Genomic DNA, 27,298 nt, shown 5'->3' on the forward strand with positions numbered 1-27,298 from the left:
TAATTAATTAGATTTTGGCAAGTAACCACTGCTTTTACATTGAAATCGGTCATCGAAAGTCTCCGAATTTTAATTAAAGTCAAAACGGACTTTTGGGGCGTTTCCCAAAAACAAAGTAGATAAGAACAAAATAGTTTGATATTTATTGGCAAACGCGTATTTGTTGGAAACTATGATGTTAAAAGCTCTAATCTCAGCCTTTTCTCGAATCTCCACTGTTTGTAATAAAAACACGAATTTTTTGGTTGAAAGATAAGAGTTTGTATTTTTATATAATTTTTCAGTATTTTAGCTGTGTTGCTCTTTGCTGTTCTTTGTTGTTCTTGTTGTTGTTCGTTATTGTTATAACTTATTTTAATTAGCTTTTCGAAATATTAGTATTAAATGTGGTTTTTAAAAGTGAAATGTAAACAATTTGTCCTCTGATGAGGATTCGCATTGAATTTTATACGTACATGCGTATGTATCAAGAGGTTGCGTCTGTTATTTATTATTCGGTTTTCTAGTAACTTAGCGAAATAATACGTTAGCGTTATTGCAGTATTGCTTGTTTTAATGTACTTCTGTATATATTCTTATCTAGGGCTATATGCAAGCGACTGAATTGGATTTTCCTTCTCGATTTCTAAGCAACCCTAGGCGACAGCCCTGCAATTAATTATCGAAAATCTAAAGTAAAGCTGATTTCGTGTGTAGTTGTGTGTATTCTGGTGCAGTAGCAAATGGTGAACGCAAGTGTGTGAACACTGGTCTCCTTTTACATGTGTGTGTGTGTGTGTGTGTGTGTTTTGTGTGTGTGTTGTGTGAACGCTTGGCGTGGACTCAATTTCAAATCAAGTGTGTGTGTGTGTGTGTGTGTCTGAGCGAGTTTTTCTCTAAGTGTAATCAGTGTGTTTTAAAGTGTTTTTTTATTTGATGATCCTCCAAAATAGTTTCCTCTTGACGAAGTAAACTTACGAAGTTATCGCGCGTGTATAATATAATTATTTAGTTGTTTAAGTTAATATTAATATTTATTATTGCCAGTTTCGATAAGAAAATAATTTTAAGATATATTATTATATATACGCTTTCATTATATCGCACCTCGTTTAGTTATTGCAATTGTTATAAATATTTCTGATTTGGTGTAAAGTAAAATTTGTTGACTAGATTTAATCGCTACGCTTCTTTGCTTCTTAATACTTTCCGTTACTTTTTGCTTTTGCTTGCTGCATTTGCTTTCATTACTGTTTTTTTTTTTGTTTTTTTTTTGTCAGTGTATTGTTTGTGTGTGTGGCTTGTTGTATTTGTATAACTTTAACGGCATGAGTATGGGTGTAAGTGTAGTTTCTGATTACTTTTAGGCTTAGGCATATAAATTGCTGATCCTCATTCGATTTTACTAGCTACGAGTTAATAATAATCGTAATCATAATAATCGTCATAATAATTGCGATAACAACAGACTAAAAATAATCTCATAATGCAACTGTGTGTATGTGCTTTTTAATATTTTTTTTTTTTTGTTGTTTACTTTTATGTACATCAATTTGTTAGTTGAACTTGTTTCAGCATTATTTTGAATTATTGCTTTCCGGTTCACACATCGTGGCTGTTTTTTCAAGGGGCGTGGCCACAATTGATGATTGGATGTAACGAAAGGCGCTGCTTATTTATCAATTACCCGTTAAGCCAAGTAGTGTTGTATTTGAATTAAGAATATTGTGTTTTAAATTATTTAAGAATATCAAAAAAGCCGAAAAAGCCGATTGGGAAGTGTTAAGTAATTAATAATAAACTAATAGAGCTTTTATTTCTTTACTTAAAATATCCAAATTTTTATAAATCTAAAAAATTTGCGTTTGTTTTTAAAAAGTAATTGACAGGCAAAAGGTTAAATGTTTTTAAAGCAAGAATCTTGAAACGATTTCACTGATTGGTATTGTTAACATAGATTTTACATTTGTTTACCAATAATTTAGCTAAGCTAATAACAATATTTCAAATCAATATACTTGTAATTCGCTCATTCGTAGATATGTATTTGATTTTTTCAGCATTTTTTTTTTTAAATAAGGTTATAGAACATTAACATCACAACCTTTAAATAACAAACTTTATGCTTTACAATGATTTGAAATTAAAGTTTTTTTTTTTTAATTATATGTTTTTAAAATTAGGATAACGGTTATTGGTTAAGCAGCGCCCCAATCGTCATAGTTTTTCGCGTCATTTGGTTGGCCGTTTGTTGAGGACGGATTAACTACTTACTAAAAAATGCAATTACTCTCATATATATATAAGTACTTCCTATATATATATATATATATGTTTTTTGTGAGTGATCTGATGGAGCTAAACCAATATATATATTATTTGTCTGCGCGGGACAATTTCTCAAGCAACAGTGCGGGGAATATATAATATATGCGAATGAATGCTAGTGTATATAATGTATTCCGATCTGGAACTGAAGTTTGAGGAAACCGGCCCCCGACTGGGTTTTATCCGATCCGATCCGATCTGATCTGATCTGATCTAATCCTGTGTTATTATTATTCGTTATTAAGGCAATCGCATTTGGTTAATTAATTGTAGAGTAGAGTATATAATGCCATTCGATTGGAAAATTACTACTTATGGGGCTGTTTTCCAACACGTTTTTCAAGTTACAAAGGTGTTTTTGGGGGCGGTGTGCGTGTGTGGGTGTTTGTGTGTGAGTGTGAGTGGGTGTAGTTATCTGCGAGATCTCTCCAATGAACTTAGCCTTTAATTACATTATGTTAGATATAATAATTAATTGTTTACTTTGTTTACGTTTACTTTTATATGAAATCACAGTCCGTATGTGAGAAAGACTTTATATATGTACTCGATAATGATGATAAAATACATGGTATTCGGGAGGGGGTCCGGGAACTCCCCTCTATGTAAATCCTACATGCTGCTATATTGGTGTTTTCACTTATATGAGATATGGTATATGGGCCATCGGGATAATGGACTACAATTAATTAATAACAATTTGTTGCTGCTTTCTTTTATTTCATCATTTTCGTTATCGTTTTTTTTTCACATATGTGTGTATATATCTATATATATCTGCATTTATTTAAAATATAAACTATCTGTTGTTGTTGTTGCTGTTATGAAAGGCATTTGCTTTGTTTTTTTTTTTCGTTTGTTGATTTTAAAAAAATTTCGCTTGAATTGTTATTATTTAACTACATAATGCTAGTAATGTCTATATAATAAGATTTGATTTGAATTGTTTCTATTAGTTTTTCATTTGAGTTTTTTTTTTGTTTTTGTTTTTTTCATTTAGCTAAAATTTAATTAACCGACGAATTTCCCCCTACCTTGCGTTATCGTTTATCTTTATTATTAATCGCTCATCGCTCCCCTTCAGCGCCTCAATCGTTTTGCACTCGTTAAGTCTACTAATCGATTAATCAAAAAGACATTTGCATTGCTATCCCCATATATCTTTGGGTATCCTTTTCGCTTGATATGAACTCTCACAGTACGATGATATAATGGATCGATCTTGAATCAATTTTTAATTTTTTTGGTTTTTGGTTTTTGGGGCCAGAACGCAGGTTAGTTTTTAGAGCTTTTGCCAGGCGATAGATTAACGATAGTACACGATAGTTAGGTTCTAATATTGTCATAAAAGTTGGGGTCCTTTAAATATATATATATATATATATATATATATATATATATATATATTAAATTGCTGGGGGAGAGAGAAAGAGAGAGATACAGAGTTTAGGAGAGATGAAGTGTTATGTTTCTGATCTTTTACTTATTATTATCATCTACTAACTTTAGTTCTCTTCGAGGCGCAATTGTAGTAACCTTTTTATAATCGTAATGATAATAGATCCACAAAAAGTCGTTCCTTAATAACTGCTCTATTATTGGTATTGGTATTTTTTTTTTTTTTTTTTTTTTTTTTTTTTTACTAGATAAAAATTCATAAGCGCCATTTTGTCAGCCTATTTCTGATTCAGATTTGATCAACAGTTTTTTTTTCGCCGCTTTTCGTCACCCCTCATTGCTTAAATTTTCCTCAGTTTTTATGTTTTTTTGTATTTTTTTTTTTGTTTAGAAGGCCATGCTGGTTCGTCTGCCCCCCAGGCCACCACCTCCTCCGCCGGGCCCACCTCTGGTTAGTCCACTGTGGGAGACACTCCTGCCCATTCTGGCCTCACTGCCTTTGCGTTCCCTCGCCTTCCTGAGCAAATCCGAGGTGCTGGGCCTCCGGCTATCCTGGGCGGAGGCTGACCCCATCACTCCTGATCCTCCCGATCCTCCTGCTCCCCCTCCCCTCTTGCAATTCACTATATCCGATGTGGAGGATCTCCTAATGGTGGACCCATCCGACGAGGGCAACTGGAGGCTTGCAGCTCCTCCTCCGACGACGACGCCACTACCACCACCACCACCTCTTCCAGTGTAGGGTGACAGAAGGCTAGTGGAATGTCCTGGCAATACCGATGGTCCTCCTCCTCCTCCGCCTCTTGACTCCTCGGGATCCACGCTCTCCACCCGCAAATAAGGCATCCTTCGATGCGTTTGATCCATCGCCGGCACCGAACTATTCGGCTGACTTGGCGGAGTGGTGCCCGATGTGCTCCTTAATCCGCTGTAAAGGGACTTGAGATGAAAGTCCAGCGACTTGAAGTTCAGCAGGGAGCGACGTTTCTGAGGCTCCTCGCTGGAGGGCACAACCTGATCCGGGCTGCCATTGTTTACATTGTTGTTATTCAGGGTGTCGAACTGGAGGTCAGCTGCTGCGATGGGAACAGCTACCGAATCGCTGGTGTTGCCGCTGGCCAGCAAATGTTGCTGTTGCTGCTGCTGTTGCTGTTGTTGCTGTTGTAGTTGCACATATTGCTGATGCTGCTGCTGATGCTGCTGCTGATGCTGCTGCTGATGCTGCTGCTGATGCTGCTGCTGATGTTGCTGTTGTTGCTGCTGTTGCTGCTGCTGCTCCTGCTTGCTTATTGTTGTCGTCATGGTATTGCTACTTAGGCTAGTTTTACTGCTAATCACTTTCAAAAATTTATTATCATTATCTAAGGACTCCTTTTGTCACTGGATAAGGCAGAAGCCCTGCTTGGCAGCGTCCTTGGCAGCGTCCACCTCCTCGATGAAGGCCTCATCCTCGTGCTTGGGCGAATCGGCGCCGCAGGGTCCGCCGCCGCTCAGGCTGAGCGGCCCCTGCGGGCACGCTGATTGTCACCGGAGCGCCAGGGTCGAGATCATCGGCGGCCGCACCGGCTTGTTCTCCAATATCCGCTCCAGCTCCAGCATGACGCTCGAGGAGAGGCGTGGCAGCAGCTGGAATTGCAGGTTTATGGTTAAGTTTATCGCTTTTTACCCAATTATGGAGCTTAACAAATAATTGTATGTTTTTCTCCTATTGCTTAATAATCTGTTTTTTTTTTTTTTGGTGCGAAAAATCGTGCCTCTTTGGTGGACTTGGCACTTTTTGCAATTTAAACAATGTTGTGACTTCCTGTTGTTTTTGTGTATAATTGTTTTTACGATGGCTTAGATTTTCACTGAGAGGCCCAATTTGTTATGGTTTTATTAATTTAACTTTGCCAAGGTATAAATGTGTGACCTTACCTTTAATATAGTTTAATGCACCTTTTTTTTTTTTTTTTTGTTAATTATAATTTATTGCAATTTGTTTACCTGCAACGACTGCAGACTCTGGTGGAGCTGTTCCGCCGAGGTGGCACCCAATAATAAACACTGCACTGGCTCGTGTTTCAGCGACCAGGCGATCGAAAGTTGGGTGGGGCTGCATCCCAGCTTTTCGGCGAGGGCGGCAAGGTCACGGAGGCGGTCGCAGTGGCGGCGCCCCTCTTCGATCCGGTCCTTGCCCCAACTGCCCTGCGGCGACAGAGCGGCCTGAAAATATTTGAAAATTTACCATCACCTTTTAATAAAATTATAAAGAATTGATCTATAGAAAAATATATCCTTTTGTTACATAATGAATGGTAACAAAAAATGCATAAGATACACAATAATTTAGTTCATTTAATTTAAGAGTTTACACTTTTTATTTAATTGGAGATTTTTGTTTTGGAATACGGGCAAAGAAAAACCCGTTATATTTAATTTAAAAACCGCATTCTTGGCAATAAAAGGTTAAAGTTTAAATATAAGTTCAAATCTTAATATTCAATATTATAATTTCTTGTTAAATTTCTAGGTCAAAAATAAAAAAATGGAATTTACTTATTGTTTAATGATAAAACAAACTTATAATCAAAAAAAAGTAAAACATCTTTCATAAATTTATAAAAATACAAAAGTAACATTTTATTAAAAAAAAATAAACAATAAATCTTGCTTTATACTTTATATCCTATACTATATATCCCGCATAAAATTAAAGAATTAAATACCAAAAAGTGTGCAACTCACATTGCGATTGATTTCGTCCTCTGTCCACGAGAAGCTCTTCGTCTTGAAGGATCCCTTGGGCAGGAAGAGCTTGTCGCCGTTCTGGGTATCGCTCAAGGCCATCGAGAGGGGACCCCAGGCCATCAGTCCCACCCCGATCTTGTTGTACATCTCCGGCAGATAGAGCTCGCACTTTTCGCGGCAGAACATGTGGTATTCCGATTGCTCCACAATTGGCGTGATGCAGTTGAACTGCCGGCAGTTGGTATACGCCTCCATGATCTCCACCTGGCTCCATCGGGCGGTGCCCCAGTACATTGCCCAGCCCTGTTGTATAACGTAGCTCATGGCGCGCACCACTTCTGGCAAGGAAATGAACAACAGTTTACAAATTGTGTAAAGTACTTCAAATAGAAATGAAAGTACCTCCAAAACCCCATTTAAAGATTACAATTTAATAATGATAAACAAGAGCTGTGTCTAATATAAATGCCTCATAAATTACGTTATTAATATTGCTTATAAAATCATTTTTATTTCTTTTTAAATTCATATTGAGAAATGACTTTTTATTAATAAAATTAAGTAATAGGTCAGGTATTGGTTAATGTTATAGCACAGCGAATATAAGTTGATTAAATTGTTAGTTTATTTTCATATTTCATAAACGGACTATTTCGTTTGAATGACTTACCCTCCATGGGGCACATTGGATCTGCCTTGTGGATGATCACGATATCGATGTACTGCAACTGCAACCTCTGCAGACTTGCTCGAACACACTCGATAATGTGTTTCCGGGAAAGACCCCGTTCCTCGGACCTAAAAGAATTATAACAATATTAGACACTCATTAAAACCGCATTTCAAAAAATCAATTGCGTTGTGTTCCTTTTGCAATTAACCCTTTATAAGTGCAAAAAAAAAAACTATTATATTTCAACCAAATAAAAATGTTCACATTATCAATTTTATGTTTTAAGAAAATTAATTAAAATAATTGGTATTTGAAATTTGTTTTATTTTTTTATTGTGAAATTTCTTATAAAAAATCTTTGTTAATCCCCTTTTAAATGCCAAGTACTCAAATAATAAAGACTAAGAACCGCTACTAACTTGGTGCTCCAGTAGACCTTGGTGGTGATGACGTAGGCGGTCCGCTTCCATCCCGCCCGCTGCAGTATCTTGCCGATCTCCGTTTCCGAGTGCGCCTCCGAGATATCGAACAGGTTAATGCCGCTCTCGATGGCCAGCTTGAGGATGGCCTCCGCCTGGTCATCACTGACGCCCGGCGAGAAGACCGGCCAGGTGCCCAGGCCCACGTTCGAGATGCGCAGTCCGCTCTTGCCGAGATTCTTGTACCGCAGCCCCGGCGTCGGAGTGGATCCATGGCGGAGGGGCAGCGCCGGATTGGAACCCAAGCTGATCGAACGGCCTGCTCGCAGCGGAATGCCCAGATACACGGTCATCGCGGTCGAAATCCCAGGATTCGAATGGTCGAGTTTGGGTTCGAGCATGGAAATGAAACATTTCGTTGGGGGAAATGTGCGTTCCGTTTAGTGAGAAGCCTTTTATTTTGGAATGGAGAAAGGGCTTTCAAAGTGCCGGGAAACGTGCAAAAACCAACAGCAACGCAACAGCAACAAGAATGGTTACAAAACACAAACGCAATGCCACAATACACGTAAAAGGCAATCTCAATTAAGGTGACGAAGTGCCAATACTCTACTTATAGAACAAAAATAAATTTAAAAAAAATATATATTTATAAAGTATTTCCTTTTTTATTTTCCAAGTAACTATTTAACTATTTATTTGGTTTTAGCATATAGTAAAAAAACTCTGCCTGCCTAACAAAGATTTTTCTTGGCTTCTACTAATGTCTTAGAAATATTTTAAGCATTATTTTTGACACATGTAGGTGTTTGCAAATAAATTTTACAGATTACTTAACAAAAATATATTTATTAATATGTATTATACTTAAAAAAATAGTAAAATGATTGAAAGCTTTTTATATATGAAATACTTTTTAACACCATCAAAGCAGTTGACTTAAAGGTAGGCTATTTATCTTTATATTTTAAAAGGAGTTTGTTTTTTCAAACTTTAAACTGAATGCTAAGGTAAAATTAAATAATAAAAAGCTTAAACATTTAAAATACAATTTCACTTTGTTCCCGCCAAGTCACATAATAAGATCAAAAGTCTGAAATTACCAACAAAAAGGGACCCAAGCGCACACATATTTTGCCCTCAAAAATAAATGTTTAAGGTATGCAAAAAAAAAAAAAAACCACAAATTTGTTATTTTCAATTAGCTAATTGAGACAGCCTCTGAGGAGAGTATGTAAAAAAATACAAAGCGAGCGGCATGCAATGAACATGAATAAACAAAAGTGACATTTTTCCGTTGGTTCTTCCTTTCCCCAGTTTTTCCTTTTCGTTCAACAAAAGTGCGTGCGTCCGGTGCGTGTTTTTCTTTTTTTTTATATTTGGTTTTTTCTTGGTTGCGTGATTGTGGCAGAACCACCTGCCTGAGTGGGTTGGATGGAGTTGTTGTTCCTCACAAAATGAATAAAATAAATTACAACTCGAATTGCATGTTTTTGGCCCTTATTTGAGCCATACGCCCTCGCCGTAATTCGCTAAACAAAACCAACAATTACCGACAGCTGAACTACATTGATTAGCGGAGTGTTAGGGTTTGGGTTTAATTTTTCATTTATTTTGTATTTTGTATATAATTTATTTACTTGGGCTATTTTGAAGTAAGCGATACTTGCTTGTATGTGGTAGCATGCAGAGGCAGGCAGGCAATCAAAAACAATCGAAAAAGTCGAGCAATCGACAGTAAACAACATAAATGATAAGCCTATATGATAGTGAGAAATTTGATACCGAAATCAAGATGACCGCCCGTACCACTGAACTCCTCCATACAGTCGAGTGACGCAATGGGAGCCCGGCACCTGCAATGAAAAACCGGAGAGCAATAAATTATGAATAACCTCAAAATTGTTAAGAATATTGTGACTTAATATATGAATGTAAATCTGAAAATCTGATACATAGAAAGTTTATTTGTATTTTCTTGATTGCAGAATATATTCTCGCAAATATCCTTTATACCTAAATAGCAATTGTAAATTACGAATTTAACAATACGTCTTATTAATATTACGTATATGCACGCTGTGCAATTATGGTCTTTATTATTTTGTATACCATAGGAAGTAGAGAATTTTTTTGAATAGCAGCAAAGATTTTGCTAAAATATTACGTATTCGCCACGTTGTTCTATAAACTTGTAGTAAATATAAATATTTGAAGACCACGTAGGTTATTAAAAGATTAAACTTTATTTTTAGTTAGTATTATCAATTCTAATTATATGGTTAGTTAAAAAAAAATCAATTTTTATATATGTTTTTAAATGTATGTAGTATTGAGTTTTCAAACAACTATGTATAAAGACCGAGTTAAACTGAAAATATACTTAATTTTGTCAATAAAACTACTTAATATTTTAAATATATATCTCAAACACCGTCGGTGCCACAGAATAGAGTTTTTAATGTATAAATTTAAGAAACATATTTTTTCAAACCCTTTCATGCCTTGAGGTTTAATTGAAATTGAACAGGTTTTTGTGAAAGCGAGAATTAAATTTGAGATAAAATTCGGAATTCTAATAGAGACTACGATATCTTAAGATTTCAAATGTTCAAAGATTAAAAAAAATAACTTTTTTTTTATAACATATACACATGGTTTTTGTGACTAGTGCACTACTTATTTATAAGGAAACCCTTGTAGCAGAAGAAAACCAAAAGTACATAAATAATATAAATTGTAAATATAGACACTTGGTAACCCGAACGGCGAGGGGCTGGCCATCCTACCGACTTTTATACCTGTAAATGGTGACCGGGTTCGATTCGTCGCTAGTATTGTCCACATTGTTGTTGTTGTTGTTGTTATTATTGTTGTCATTGGTCGAGGGAGCGACGCCGACGGCGCCATTACCGATCATCAGTTGTTGTGTCGTGGGTCCCGTTACGAAGTTTAGATTGGCGGGCAGCGCCATTAGCAGCGGCTGCGCCTGCGGCTGCTGCGTCGACAGAGGCTGCGACAGAGGCAGAGGCAGAGGCAGTGACGGTACAGGATCGCTGCCAGCGGAAACAGTGGGCATTTCAATGGAGGTTACTGTTCCGTCGGTGACGTCACCACCGCCCCCAATCCCGATGCCCTCGGTCGCAGCGCTGCCGCCGCTCTGCTCGTGGCCCAAAAGCAGAGGCGTACTCTCCTGCTGCAGCGTATGCGAGTGTGAGTGCGAGTGAGCGAGCGACGGCGCTGCCGCTGTCGCCGGCGACTGCGACGTCGACTGCGCCGTGCTGCCGTCGCCGTTTAAATTGCATAATGCCATGGACATTGCTGTTTTTTTTGTATTAAACTAGTTTTTCAATTTTATCAAAGATAATATTCGCTCTTATTGTTGTTTTTCCTAGCAGCCGTTGTTTTTTTTTTTTTAGACACTATTGGACGCCATTGTTTATTTGTTTATTCTAGGTTTGCACATACTTTGTATTTATTTAGCTACTATGGTTTTAGGAATTGAATCTCATATTTATTTTAGGCAATCAATCGATTTCTATTGAAATTGTTATTGGTTTTTAATATTTATTTAAATGTCTGTTGTCTATTTGTTTTTTATTTCAATGTTTTCTATTGATTCAACTATTTTTTCAGCTATCAGAATTTTCTTTCAATATTAAAATTGTCTAGTTTTATAAAGTTATTTGGTTGCGTGTTTCACAAGTTTCAAAGTTATAGTTATTTGCTTCTAGTTATTTGGTTTCTTGTAGGCTCATTTTTTATTTAAGCAATTTATTTTGAAATTATAGCTCGAGTGCACTTATTTCTTTCTAAAATTTGTAATGTTTTTCAACATTATGTGTTTATCTTGGTCAAAAATTAGCTTTTACTTCGTTAGTTCTTAGTTGCTGCTGTTTTTTAGTTAATTTAGGTTGTCCTTAAATTTTTTCGAAATTTTCAATCACTGATTTGTTTTGGTAGAAAGTTTCTCATTTTAATCAAAGTTTTTTTTTTTTTGTTTAATAAAACCGCATTTGTTCTTGTTTTCAAGTTGATTTTTTCCAGTTCTGATGATTTAAATTGTATTTGTTGGCGATTTTTTATTTTTAGGTAGAATATACCGTTAAGACTGAACTACAAATCACATGGGATTTCGTTTTCTAAATAGCATACTTTTAAGGCAAAGTCCAGTCAGATTAATATTTATTTTCTTGTCGCTGCTGAGGCTTATAATTTTAAAACTTATTCATATCGCCTGAAACTGTTAATCTGTTTGCCAAAAAATACAAAAGAACTTGATCGAAACTTTGCCAAAAGTTTTGTCACAACAATTAAGAAGCCGAAACAAGGCAAAAATAAAAAAAATAGCTAATAGAGAATGAGATGGGGAGGAGAGAATAAAAGCTTTTCACCACACTCTGAGAAAAGAGAATAAGATTGGGAGAATTGAGAAGAAGCATTTGGCTGATAAATGAAACCACCTGCCTACTTGTTAACACGATCTAATCTTGTCGTTAATCAAAACAAGTATATCCAAAACAGTGTCTACAAAAATTAATTTAAAATCATCAAAACTTAAACTGTACACATTTTGATGCTAAAATCTGTAATTTTTAAAAATTATATTTTTTTAGAAATATGACAAAAATTACTTTCTAGTATATATCAGAAATGCAGATACATTTTGATGTTTTCATACAAATTTTATTTACAGTGGGCAAAACAAGCTTACGAACATTTTATATAAAATTTCAATGCAAAGTGTACATAAACTTATTTTGCCCACTATATGGGTTTTCTAGAGATCACTTTGAATTACGCAGAAATATAGGAGCACATAAATAGAAATTTGATGGCTGTTAAATTTAGCTCATCGCCGGTTCATTTAATCCGCCTCGTGCCAAAGACAGCTACAAATGTATCTATGTATATCCGCGAAAGTAATGTCTGCGGTTCTTTTGATTTCCCACTATCGAAGGTTAATAATAGATCAACCTTGACAATGATTCAGAATCGGTCAGACAGCTTTTCCGTCTTCATTAGCGGGATCAGTTCGGAAAATGCATTACTTTGGCCCCAGGGAAAACGAAATGGTGAGTGGGGGCGAAACAAGAGAGTGAGGGAGAGAGGAACAGACAGCTTTTCACCACGACCGGTGTGTGTTTGACACCACAACAAGTGCAAGAACAAGGCACAATTTTTGGCACGCTTTTCCTCTGCATTTCCCTTTTCCTTTTCCCAAACTAACTTTTGACGTTTATGCAATGGTTTACACAGTAAAACTGGCACCTCCACAGGTAGCTAAAATTCAGGGCACAAAGCGACAGGGGGTGGTTATCACTGGGCAACTGGGTTTGAACTTCGAAAAGGGTACTATATATGTAAATGTCTTATATTTGACAATGACTATGATAAATATTCAAAGTTTCGCTTGTTCTTTTCTTGTATTTAAAGCCGAGTGATGCAACAAGAGATGATAGTTTAATGTTTATGAAACTTTAAACTCACAAAAGTTAAGGATTTCTGCTTTTGTATCTTTCATTTATTTAATCTTCAACACTTTTTAAATTATAAGTTCTGTCTGCTATAAATTTATATATTATATTATTTTTAAATCATACAAATACTTTCTTTAAGAAATTATTATTTCAAACCTCTTAAATCCCTATAGTTATTATTATCTATCTTTAAACATGTAAATATTTTTATTTTTGCATGTGCTGATAGGCCATAAACTTTCAGCTTTGCTATTGCATTGACTTAAATTGTAATTGAAAATTCTTTTTTCCCCCCTTTGACATCGTTTTATTTATATAATTATAATTGTTATATAGATGTTATTTCATATTCAGCACTGCCAACTTCTCAGGGATCAATGACTATTTGTAGGCAACATCTAAGTGAAAAGTTTGGAGATACAACTGCAAAGTTAGCTCTTTCTAGGTCACAATGACAGTTGACTGAGCACACACAAAAGTAGATACAAATATACATATATATTTATTATACATATGTATGCATGGGTATAGAGTATATGGGTATATAGGCAAAGATGTCAGGACCCAAGAGGCCGAAGAGGCAACTAATCTACAAATTAAACATTTAGTCAGGTGTCACACACACACGCCTACCACTTTCGGTATGCTCGTTATTCTCGTTATCCTTTTTATCCTTCTTATCCCCGATCATTCGCCAAGTGGGTGGCAAGTGCCAAAGATTATCAGGCCAGGTGTGAAGGCCTTTAACCTGATGAGCTAAATGGAGGTTACCCATCAAGATTATGTTGATTAATTGATTTGTTATGGTTTTAAAAGCTCTGGATGAAAAACACAGGAGAAGACAAATAAGATACATAACTATAATCGATTTGAAAAGATATATATTTTAAATTGATGGCAGATTTTAAATAGTTTATAAATAATATTTTTAATTATATCATTAAACTACTATTTACGAATATATATTTTTGAACCCTTTTAAAACATAGCGAAAGCTCTAGAAAAAAAGTGCACAAATAAAAATGAGCGTTGTAAAAGAAATAGCTTTGAATTTTACACGAATGAGTATCAAAGTTTATTTGTAGCTACTTTTGTAATGCGCAGTGGAACAAATTATTTCCAGAGTAAAAGTTGACATTGTTTCTTTGTTAAGTGCCTTTTGATCTTGGAATAAATGACATTTAAATGCGTTTTAATGCTTCAAATTGGCTTGCCGTACAATTCATTTGAGCGCAAAGTTTATCTGAGTTTTTCTGCCCGAACAAGAAAGCAATGAAATGCATTTATAGTCATTTCATCAGCATGACATTTGGCCATTACACGTGTGTCAAATCAGTTCTCATGGCTCTGTTACCACAAACCACCCCCCACTATTTACCCTTAACCCTTTCGGTTTGATTTCTGCTGACACTTTGCTGTCTGCACTTAAAATCGCATCATTGGCGATTATCTTTTGCCGCTTTCCCAGGCATTTTGTGTGTTGCCGGCGACCTTGACTCGTGCACGAATTGGAAAATGTGTTTTTCCCATTTTCCCCATTTATTTGTTTCTTTTTTTTATAGTTGCAACCGAAGGCCAGGCGTCTGTAAGCTGTTTACAAGCTTATGGCAGCCACAAAAGACAACTGGTTTATAGTGGCAGCCTTTGGTTCCTAATTATGTGGGCCACAAAAAGGGGTTGGCTTTGGGTTGGCGTTGGGTTGGGGAAAATGCTTGGATAAACTGGGTGCCAAAGAAGTAAGGAAGTGAGAAACTGAGAAGGCATAAGGAAAAATCCAATTTGAGCCACTTGCCTGCTACTTTCTAGTTGCAACATCATCCACAACAACCTTGACTGCAACTGCAATTGCAACTACATGTCGGTGTGTGTGTGTCTCTGAGTGTGTGTGTGTGGGCGAGGGGGCTTTTCCTGGCTTAGTTGTGTGTGTGTGTGAGTGAGGCTCAAAGGACCTGCCATAGGCTGGCAAAAACAAATTGCTTTGGTATTCCGCCTTTTTGGCACACAGCACGTAGCCAAAAGTGCAAATAATAAAATAAATATATAAAACACACACATGTGCAAATACGCTATGCATGTGTGTGTGTCAGTGTTTTCTTTTTTTTCCCCCACTTTTTTTTTTTTTTTTTTTTTTTTTTTTTTTGTAGTGCCTTCTTGTTTTTTGAACAACCGCAGCATGGCGTGACACCAACACCGGTCGATATGCCGCATTCCTCTCCGGCTCGCTCTCCAATTTTCCCACTCTCTCTCTCTCTCTCTCTCTCCCTCTCTCTGTCTCCATCTATCTCGCTCCCGCTGCCGCGTTTTCCCACATTTTCCGCTTTCCCCGGTGACCCCGGAGAGAAAGGGACGGGAGAGCCGTGACCCACTGACGCGCTGACCGGCCTACGGATACGGTTACGATTACGGCTGCGAGTATGCGGATATATGTAGATATGGGTAGATATGAATATGGATTCCGGGGCCTCGGACCATCGGAATTTGGGAAAGTGCATAAAGCATTCGCTAATCGATTAGGACAAGGATGCCGGAAACAGGAAACAATAAACCGGAAACAGGATACGGGATACCATGTTCCGGATATAGGCCTGTCATACAAGTATTTCATGTTTTCCGTCAATGGGTTAAAGTTAAGGCCCACGCATTTTAGCATAACTGAATTTATTAACACTTTAAACTAAATAATAGTTGCTTAACACATTTTAATGTTTAAAGAATCCGATAAGTTGACGATAGTCAAAAGTCTTGTTTGCTAGAAAACTTTGTTTGCAAAAAAAATTTTGAGATATTTTAATAATTGTAATAAGATTAATATAAATTGTACAAGTAAAATAGTAAAAATTATGTGGAGTTTAAAATCTAATGGCTGATGTATTAAGTAAAGTATTTTTTATATAGATACATGTATTAAGCCATATGCTATAATCATTTGAAATTGTTTTATACAAGTCAACAAATTGGCCAGAGAAAGTTTCCAAGAGGTTAAGTTAAACCAAGTGCACACATTGTTCAGCCGAATGATTTAAACTGGGATTAAAACGGATTCCATTCAATAAATAAATGCCACAGGCAACTCTTGTATATCCATTCCCAATGTATTTCGTAAATCCCACACATTAGTGCCGTTACACAAGCTTATGCAATTGCCCGTTTTTCTATTTTCTATTTTCCATTTTCCATATCCCATATCAGCGACCGGATCGGGTGACACGTGGCATGTCATATTGGAATTACATTTCTCACACGAATCCAAAGTCAAAGTCCCTCATGGGTTTTCCTTTGTTTCGTCACCCAAAAAAAAAAAAAAACCATCGCCCACAGCCATATCTTGGCTGCATTATATTCCCATCAGCGTTAGGGGGCGGAGTCGTGTCGAATCGAGTCAAGTCGAGTTGAAGCAACAAGGTTAGACCCGGACCCGGACCCAGGGGCAAAGCATTGATATAACCACTACATTTTGCCCTAAAAGAGATTTCTACAGTGCAACTCGAAAAAACCATTCCCCAGGAATACACGAAACTTGCAAATACTCGTTTTAAATACGTATATATCGTACTTCAAAAACAAAAATATTTAAAAGTATTATTAGAATGTTACTTTCATCTCCAATTATTGTAATACATCTGTATTATTTCATTTACTAAAAATCACATTTGTTTAGTTTTTGGAAACTTAAACTAGGTTCACAGTTAAATTAAACGTTTTTTATTAATGTTTAAGCAAAACTTATTAGAAATATATATTTTAACACGTTATAAAATGTTATTTTATTATATTTCTTACAATTTTCATTTAACATCAGTAAATGTAGATAAAGAGGTTAAAAATATAACTTTTTTGTCAAATTTTTATATGTAGAAAAAGTACAGGATTTTTGTGTTTCTTAAAACTTTAAAAGTCGAAAGATTATCGAAAATTCTAAAAAAATAATTAAAAAATGTATGGAAATACCAGAAGATATTCATTTACAGCATTTTAGATTTTAAACTTTAAATATCGAAAAACTATTGAAAATTCCATTAAAAAATTCGAAAAATGCATAAAAATACTGTGTCTGATTTCGGAATTTTTTTTGTGGTAAAGCGGTCTTATAGATACAAGCCCAACCTTCCGCACTCACATTCATGAAAAACAGGACCAGTGGCGTGACTGGATAATTACTTACTAAACACAATTTTTTCCTGTTGCTGTTGCTGATTGTGCCACCGAATCGAATGCAATTCACACGACATTAAAGTCCGGCACGCAGAGTTATTGAACCATTTTTGTGTGTTTTAGTTATTCCGGGTTGTTTTTCGCCCAGAATTTTTGTGAGCTTTTCCCGCTGTTTGTGTTTTGCCTGCGTTTGAGTGAGTTTTCCCAAAAGAAAGGCAGCCAAAAAAATTAGAGCGTTGACACAAATAGAAGCCGCACAAACAGTCGCACCATCGCACAGTCGCCCAAAAACACACATGGGAAATGGGAAAATGGGAAATGCTTTGGCACAGATGTTGGCCTGCCTTTGTTTATAACGGCATCCTCTGCAGGGCCTCTGTGCCTGTGTGTGTGTTGACCAAGTGGAGAGTAGTAACCCAAATCTGCCTACAATGCAGATATGCCTACAAAATATCCAATAGATATCTGTTCGCGAGTTATGTAGAAATATATAAGGCACATTCACTGGTAAACTGTTACCTTTTGGGTTTTTTTAAGTAACAAGAAATAGGATATTTTACTTGTATTTACATAAAAATATAAATGAAACATTTTTTTTTATTTTCAGAAAAAAGAGAATATAAACAAATTATTACATTTTCATGCACACACTTTTGGTCACTTAAAAAAAAGGTTTTTCTATTTTTTTTTAAATAACTGCATTTGCTATTACAAAAAAATGTTGTGTTTCACTGAAAAAAAAGGGTTTCCCATATTTTTATTCTCATATTTTCAGACACTTGCAAACAGGTCGAAAAATCCTTTTTGTGCACCTTTTCAGAAGAGTAATGTTATATACAGTTGTTAGATGAATAAAACTCGAAGGAAATATCGACTTCTTATTTGCCATCTCATAATATTTTTAAAATGGCTTTTGATGTAATCAGACGGAAGCTCAGAAGCTGCAGAGCTTACTTTAAAATAAACAACAAAATCAAGTTTTCTCTTTTATTGAGATTAAAATGCACTTTAAATTGTCAAGTGAGTAAATATTGCATCAATACTGGGAAGCAATGTTATGTGAAAGAAACATTTAAGTCATCTGTCCCAAATGTTTTTTTTTTACAAACAAACGTACAAACTACGAGAAATGTATTTATATTTGTTTTAATTACTTTTAGTAAGAAATTTTAAAGTATATCAATAAAAATAAGATAAACTAGATAAATAATTTATCTTACACACACAATCACTTGGTAAAAATATTAACGGTATCAAAATGCACTTGAAATTTTTGTGATTTTTTAAATATAATACAAAGTAAGCCGGAAGTTGGTTCAACGTTGCGTATGCGTTATGTGTGCATCAACAATATGGCCGCCGTATGTAACGGCAATGTTTACACACGCCAGCACATGTAACGGTACTGCTAACGGCAAACGCAACAAAATCGTTGCCCAACCTTCTTCCAGACCTCCCCCTCCCCCTCCCCCTTCGCCTTCGCCCCCTCTCCATCCCTCCTCCACCTCCTTTGACAGCCAAGATTTATAAGCATATTTATGTGCCGCAGAGCACATATGTATTACGAGCACAAAATACGTATTTTTTGGCACTTAACAAAAACTGGCAAACAAACTAAAAAAAAAAAAAAAATAAAAGAGATGTAAGAAAACAGAAGGCAATTTTCGCACAATTGGTTTCTATGTTGTTGTATTTTAATGCATTAGTTCTGTTTTGCTAGCCTTCTTTACAATTATTTATAAATTGTTATTAAATAATTTCGCCCAAAATGGTTGCCGCCAACGGAACGCGCGCGACGCGAACCGAAGCGTCTGACACGCGAAACACGTAACACCGCAATGAAGACCAGAAGACCAGAAGTCCCACCGCTCATTCGCTCAGTTGTTCATTCGCTCATTCGCTCACTTGCTCACTTGCTCACTTTCTCGCTTTCTCACTATTTCAATCGCCGAGCAACATGCACGACTTTTTTCGGCCTCGCTGCCGAAATCGGAAAATGCAAACTGGCAAAACAGGCGAAACAGGCGAAACAGAACAGCCAGCAGAAAGCCAAATGCCAAAACAGTGTCCAAGGCAGGCCAAAACACAAAGCAAACTTGGCTAACAGTGCTGGATAATTTGTCCGTTGTTAATTGCTCTGTCCTTAAAAATGTGTGATCACAAAAATATTAGAAAAAGTAATGCAAATCGATGAAATAAGTATGCCAAATATAATTGAACTCAAGTTTTTTAAAACTAAATTCCAATATTAAATTAAAAATTGAAAAATATAAATATCAAAGATATTTTTATATATATTTGTATCAGACATTGCGTTTCCGTTTTAATTTTATAAATATATCGCATTTTTTTAATTTTTAAGAATATTTGATGTGTTTATTGGTTCTTAAAAATTATTAACCTAACTATTTAAATTTTTAATAGACCACTTAGAAAAACATGAAAATAAAACATAAAATAAAGTACAGTTAACAGTCGAAAATACTCGTCGTTGTTTTTAGAAAACAATTATTAATTTAAAACAGAAACAAAGTAGTAAAAATATAGAAACCTATGTAATTATTGCATAGTTTAAAATTCAATGGATATTATTATTTGTATTGCAGCCTTTTTTATTATTGCCATATTAAAAGAAATATTAAAATTATTATTACTCAAATATTTGGCCAGTTTTGGCCAGCAAAAGTTTTTAGCATAGCTGGCAGATGAAAATCAGCGAAAGAGATGGAGAGAGCGCAGCAGAGGTGAAAGAGCGAAACGACAATTTGGGGGAGTTGGTCGGCCGGTCGGTTGGTGGGCGGAGGGTGGTGAAGGACGATGGGCGGAGGGCGGGCGATGGTTACGACAAATGCACGTGTTATTTGCAAACCTAAGGAAACGGCAGAGAAACAAACAACACAACGAAAATAAAACATGAGAGGACGGAGCAGCTCGAAGGTGGAAGATTAAATACCCTACCAAAATCCATAAAGTAATTCCAATTCAAGTTGTTCAAGTAAGTTCATGATTTACGGTAAAAAAAAATAATTTATTTTTTGACTCTTTTGCTACTTTTTTGTTTTAAAAAATGTAGACCAGCGATAAGTTGTAGTGGGCATGCATTTATAATAATTGATAGTTTAAAAATAAATATACCCTTAAAAGTATTTGAGTATACCCTTATTATTTATTATTTATTCTATTAATTATTAGAGCCATTCGGGATGGTGTTTAAATTTTTAAACACTTTTGGGAAAGAAAGAAGGAGAGAGAGAAAGCGCCGAAAAGAGAGAGTGTGAGAGGAAGAGCCAGCGCGCGCAATTTTTGAGCATTTGAGCTTTTTTCGGCTGCTCTCTGTTTTTGTGGTGAATTTTGGCCTAAACGCACGTGTCCCAGTTCAAAAAAGCCGCCATGTCCGTCTCCCTCTTGCTTCTTGTTTTTCATCCTTCCTCTCTTTCTCATTTCCTTTCCTTTCCTTTCCTTCTCTTTGTCCTTTTCTCTTTTTCATGCCGTTTTTTCTATCTCTTCAGGGACCTTCCCCAAAGTATTCTTCTTTTGCGGTTGCAAATTGGCCCGGCATGTTTCTTTATTCTACATGTGGGAGTGCACATCTACCAGTGTGTGTGTGTGTGTGTGTTTGTCTGCGTTTAAGTGTGTGTTTCTTCCTTGCGGGTGAATGTGTATGTATGTGTGTGTGTGTGCGGGTGTGAGTGTGAGTGTGAGTGTATTTCTGTGTCCTGCAGTGCCAGTTTGTGTGTGTTCGATTACTTGTGAGTGTGAGTGTGAGTGTGTGTGTGAGTATGTGTGTGTGTGTGTGTAGTACTATAGTACTACAGATGGAAGATGGAAGTGCGTGTTTTTTACGAGATTGCCTTTTCGGTTTATGCTCAGGGGCCTACATGGCCTTTCCTTCTGCTAAAATGCATATATGTATGTACAGTCGTTTATATGCTGCACACACGTGCATATATAGCTGACACATAAATACCCTGTAAGTACTCATCTTTAAAGTTACTTTGCAGCACAGACTCCAACGTCCCTAACTGCCCTCCTAAGTAGGCAATATAAATTCACATTGAGTGCAACCCAAATCGTGGCCTGAATTATACATAGAAAACGTATGTTTTCAAAAACCTACAATCCAATGAATAGATATATAACTATATATTTATTACAAATGTAAAGTACTCGTCACAACAACAACATAACAACCATAAGGAACTGGAGTTTCCAAGAGATCAAAAAAAATAAATAATCTTAAAAACAATACACTTCTATTAAACAAAATGTTACTAACGTTATTGTTTAAGATGCGTTAGATGCGATTTCGTTACTTAAAAACATTTAATATTGCTTTCAAAGCTTCAGAAAGTTGTACACCCTTTTGAAACACCCTTTTTTGATCGCAAACAACGACCATGAACTATGGCTAAAGCATTGGCCTGGGAACCGAGCTGGAACGAATCCAAATATTGTACAAATGGCGTAATGAATAATGGATAAGTGCAATGAAGTAATTTGCCAAGGGCCATAACAAACACCACGGCCAGCTTTTATACATATATTTATAACACCCAACAGAGTTATGAGTATATCACGTTCACGTATAGAATTATTAAAGAACACTTAGCGCTTTTCGTGGAAAAATTAATACCCAGGGCCAGTAGCAATTATAACTCACTTACTCACGGTAATTGATTGCGTTTCAGATTTCGCTTGGCACATAAATATAAGTTGGGGGCTGAAGAAATGCCTCAATTGCGAACTGATTGCCGGAGCTGTGGACTGCAGACTGCAGGCTGTGCCAAATCAAACACAATAAAACCCCGATACTGGTGTACAATCGTTGGGCAGTGCACCTGTGGGCTGGAGGGTTTACCTGGGTGGTCGATTAATGACTTGGCCTTAATGAAAAATTAACATTTTTAATTTGAGGCCAACGTAAAAGCATGTTATTAGCTAAATTTCCCAACAAATTCAATGGGCTCAAAATGCTTGCATCATGATTAAGTGGAACTAGGTCTTGCTAAATTAATATCGAATTATTAGAGAATTAACATGAATATCTTTTTGACTTATATCCAATGACCTATAAAATATAATATGCTTATAAAAAAAATAAATTAAAGGCTTTCGAAATGGGACAATGCTGCTAGAAAATGTTTATTGCACGAAAAACTATAAACATATAAGGCTTTAGAGAAAAGAGAGTGCAAGATACGCAAGTATCTTGATTGTATTTCCACCGAAATTAGACGCAGTCCAAAAAATTAAATTAAGCAATATATAAACTTTAAAATACATTTCAATTGTATATTTTATTATTTAAAAGAAAAGCAACTTATTTGCAATGCATTTGACTCACTGCACATGGGCGCCATCTGTGGCATGCAACTTTAAACTGACCACATGGCGCATACTTGATTTCCCAGGTATTTTACATGCTTGCTACACGTTATCTACATGCATCTTTTGAAGCATACTGTTCAGGGTTATATGCAATTCTCTGATTTTTTCCGTAGTTTCACGAAAATGTATTTTATTTAATTGTATAGGGTCTATACTACAAGGAATTGTGTCAAGAAAAATTGTGTTTAACGAGAAGAAAAACTTTATTCGCAGTATTTTGAAAGCTTTTTAGGAGAGAGGGCCGCAGAAAAGAGTGTATGGAAAGAATGTCCGCTGATTTAATGTCGAGAAACACACTTTCAATGATGCAAGCTATGCCCAAGGAAAACACAATAAAACCCAGACTGTATAATTACAACCCCTTGCCCAAGACTTAAAAAAAAAACGGTAAAGGATGCATTCAAATATTTACCCTCACAGAAAATAATTGGAATACATTAAAAATACGGTTTATACTTTCCCTTTTTTTAATTACTTTAAGATACGAAATAAATATCGCAACCTGCTAAAAAATAGCAGTTATTCTTCCGATATTAAAGAAAATTAAATTGACTCTTTTGTGTCTGCCATTTATTGACAAATAAAGCTCGAATCAAAGGTAATAATTTTGCATTTAAGAACTCGTAAAATCACTTAGCAAACACGGCTTCTTTTAATAGGGTGATTTTCTTATCGTTTTTTATGGCCAATTCAAGTCACTGAACCGTATTCTCAAAGATTAAACAACTTTTTAAGGAAATTTAAAATGAGGATATTTGGCGAGACAATTTTGACAATTTTTAATAGCCATTTAAACATGATAACAATTTTGTATGAAGGGAATAGGGAAAACGTAAGGTGCTAATATAATTCTTTCGAGTATGTAAGTTTATGCAAACTTATACACAACCTTTTTTCTGTACTTATTATGCTATACAATATGAGTACATTAGATGGTTGGAAGTACTCACATGATGCGGTGGTAGGCATCGAGCTGGTTATGCGCACAGGTCACGGACTGTTCGGATTCGGTGGAATCATCGCGCAGCGTGGCAACGCCGAGCGGCAATATCGGGATGATCGCAGCTGTGGCAGCTGCGGCCGTTGCTGGCGGCCCCGCCAATGTCGTCGTTTGTCCCGCTGTCCCGCTCCCAGGTACCGCCGCTGTCGACGCTCTGCCCGCACCGACTGCGCTGTTGGGGAAAGTCTGCTGTGTGGACGATGATGATGGCGTACTTTCGAGCTCCTGTGCAAGGTGAGTTCCCAAAGAAAGTGCATTCAATTAATAATTCATCGTTAAGAAGGTGGACAAAATCGGTGTTCAGGGGATCAAGACAGGCTTCTAATTTATTTATGAAACTAGAACAAAGTAAACAACTATGTTTTTCAAAAACAAATAATGCTTAAGATTCAAAAACTTACGACTTATATTTTTATTTTTTACTAAGTTTACTCATAAGAACTTAGCATATTATTTTTTGTTACAAAACAACTGAATATACAAAAAATTAATTTTAAATATTACAAAAAATATTATTAATAAACACTAAAAAAAAACTCGAATTAATAAAAAATTAATAATTTAAACTAATGATAGTTGTATTTACTTTTAACTTACATAATTGAAAATAAAATTTCTTTTTAAACTATAAAGTAAAGGGTACCAAGTTATTTTGGGAAATCAAATGATTTATATCATACATAGAAAATATGAACTTTGGTAAATTCGAAAGATTTATTCTCAAAACAAACAAGTTACGTTTAATTCAAACATTTTTTTTAGAAATCTCGTTCTTATGATACCAAAAGATACTACAACTTAACACATACAAAATACAAACAAAGTTATAATAAAAAATCATAAAAATAAATTAAAAACATTTTGATTGAAATATTGAGTCAATCAATCATTGATGCGGGACAATTGTAAGTTTTTGTTAAATCCGCCGACTCTTTTGTCCACCTCAATAATATGAAAGGGAAGTTGCCGCTGGCAGGTGCAGAATAAGGTTGGATTGTTGGGCAGTTGGGTGGATGGATTGTTTTGTGTAGTTGGGGGTGTTGATGGAAAACCTTGATCTCGCCGGCTTCCGGCTGCGAGAATCGCTTCCGTTCGTAGAGGATCTCCCGCTCGATGGAGCGACTTCGGAAGGCGGGCGGTAGCGAGCGATCGGGTGGCGGTGTCTGCAATTTGGGGGTCACTGGGGTGTTGCTGCTGCCGCTACCCGTCGACTGTTGTTGCTGTTGTTGTTGTTGCTGTTGCTGCAGCAGGTATTGCTGCTGCAGATGCAAATGCTGTCGCTGGTGTTGCTGATGCGTATGTGGCTGGTAGGCGGCGGACGAGGTGGGCGGGCTCTTCTCACTGGACTGATGTTGCTGATGGTCACGGTGTTGCTGTTGCAGTTGCTCGCGCTGCTGCTGATGTTGCTGCTGCTGCTGCTGCTGCTGCTGGTGCTGTTGCTCGCGGTGCTGCTGCAGTTGCTGCTGCTGCTGGCGCTGCTGCTGCTGCTCGTCCCGCTTCTGCTGGCGGCGTATCTCAAAGTCCAGCAGACGGGCCTCGCGTTGCTCCTTGTCGCGCTGTTTGCATGCAATTGTCGCAAAGTGCATTCTTACTATCAGGTTTAAGGGTTATCGCATGGCCATCGTTATGTTTTATTGCTGTTGCATTTTCATCAATCACTGCTTCATTTTGATTTGTAATTCTTCTTTTCTTTTCTTTTCTTTTCTTTTCTTATTTTTTTTTTTTAATTTAATTTAATTTAATTAAATTTTATTTTTTGAGGGATTACTTAAATTGAATTGTTAATTTTTGTTTTGCACGCGCGGTAGACACACATACACACACGCACACCGAATTGGCCGCGACAGAAAGAGATAGGGAGAAGGCAGACAGAGAGAGGCACACACACCCACACACTCACCTTGTAGTTGATGGCGTCCTGCTCTTCCTTTTTGGCCTCGCGCTCGTTGCGCTGTCGATCGCGCTGCTTCTCTTCGTCGGTCTGCGAGTTCTTGCTGTCTGTATAATAAAAACAAAAAAAAAATTCAAATACAAATACAAAAAATTTGTAAACAGTACCATTAAAAAATCAAAGAGAAAAGGTGAATAAAATAAGGGACATTTGAAAAAGTAAAATGTTAAAAACAAAAAAAATACAAAAAAAAACAGGAAAAAAAGTAAAACAAAACAAAATGGAGAAATAAAAGTAAGAAACAAATTATGAAATTAACAATAATTAAAAACATAACAAAAAAAAATGTATTAGACAAAAAGAAAGTAAAAAAAAGAGTGTGTTACAAATGAAAGAGATAAATTATAAAGTACATGAAAACAATAATTTAAAATGAAATATAGTGACAAACAGGAAACACAAATGTTACCAGTGGCGGTAAGAACAAGAGAATAACAAAATATACCAGAGACGAAAAGAAAGAGAGAAAGAAAGGGGGGAGAGAGAGAGAGGTCATGTTGAAACTGTTTCAATCGATTCTCATTATTGTATTTCATTAACAATAATTCGTTCTGTCATCGACTACTCAGGCTCTACACATGCATGGTAAAAAGTACTAATGAAGTTGGATTCAGAAAAGAAAAAAATGAAAAAAAAAACAACTTGCAGCATGCACATCTACAGCTGGTACACTCGCACACACCTATACGCACAAGCACACGACTACATCACATACACAGTTCAAGGCCATCACGGCCGCCTACTTACGCTGCTCCCCATCGCGCCCACCACGCACTGCCATCAAATAGCGACTTAGCCGGGGCGGCGTCATATTAATTCGCACTCGCAATTTTCGACAGGTGACCAAAATCAGGACACACACAACACGGAATCAACAGTCGTCAGTTGTCCGTGAAGAACCAAGCGACACTGACACTGAGCACTAAAATGCGTCGCACTAAAAACATAAAACGAAACAGAAACAGAAAAAGAAACCCAAACACTGAGTCCCAAACAAAAACACTAACAACACTCAGCACTGACCGCGGCCCAATTAGTGTCATCTTCTCGGGCGGATTAAAGCTCAGTTGCTGGCAGTTTTCGCGGCAACTAGACAGATATGCATTATGGTTTTGTGGAAGTGTGCCCAAAGTGACGAAATGAGCGTATTAAGCTCAAATGCCGGTCACACTGATTGCTTTCAAGTTATTTCACCGAAATCAGTTTGAATATTTGATAGTCAAACATTTTTTTTTTTTTGATTGAACAATTTTGAAATAGTTTAAATTCCTTATTTATTTTACTTATTTATTTAGTTAAATTAACTTTTGCTCTTATTTAGTTCCAGGAGTCCCAATTTCTGGGAGCGGCTTCCACTCGACTAACACTCAGCATTTTGTTTGCTGACGCTGACAGTCGTTTTGCTATTCTCGTGCGTTTATGTTTTCCATGAATATTTGAGCTTTGAGCTTTGGCCTTGGCTTCAACCGATTGAGGGCCTCACCGTTTCGTTTCGTGAGCTAACCCACCACAAGAGGACAAGAGTTCACCAAGTACAGCATGTGCGTCACAAGCAATGCGTTGTGCCACAGTCGTGATGTGGTGGATATAAATTGATCATATGAAATACATAAATAGTTACGTGGGTACTGAAGTTTAAAGTGGTTTCGCTTGAAAACGTTTAGTAATGTTTTAAGTACCGCTTACTGCGACCAAATGACGCAGATGTTTTCAAGCAACCGTTGATCACACTAAGCTTATTATTTTAAAAGCACTTGCTAGAAGTCTACTTCAATATCCTGATTTTGATTTATCTAATGT

At 36.4% G+C, this 27,298-nt stretch overlaps 1 protein-coding gene across 1 annotated transcript; it reads right to left on the minus strand.

Moving 5' to 3' along the window:
* Positions 1–3,124: 3,124 nt before the first annotated feature.
* On the minus strand, positions 3,125–27,227 carry LOC108137652. Its single transcript, XM_017259483.2, is given in 10 exon segments — positions 3,125–5,331; positions 5,692–5,910; positions 6,433–6,770; positions 7,106–7,233; positions 7,528–7,846; positions 9,337–9,383; positions 23,498–23,772; positions 24,600–25,103; positions 25,448–25,545; positions 26,246–27,227. Coding segments are annotated over 10 exon segments (3,231 nt in total). The 5' UTR covers positions 26,310–27,227; the 3' UTR covers positions 3,125–4,092.
* Between the last annotated feature and the right edge of the window lie 71 nt (positions 27,228–27,298).

Source organism: Drosophila elegans, unplaced genomic scaffold (assembly GCF_018152505.1).
Source record: "Drosophila elegans isolate 14027-0461.03 unplaced genomic scaffold, ASM1815250v1 contig_149, whole genome shotgun sequence".
Classification (NCBI taxonomy): domain Eukaryota; kingdom Metazoa; phylum Arthropoda; class Insecta; order Diptera; family Drosophilidae; genus Drosophila; species Drosophila elegans.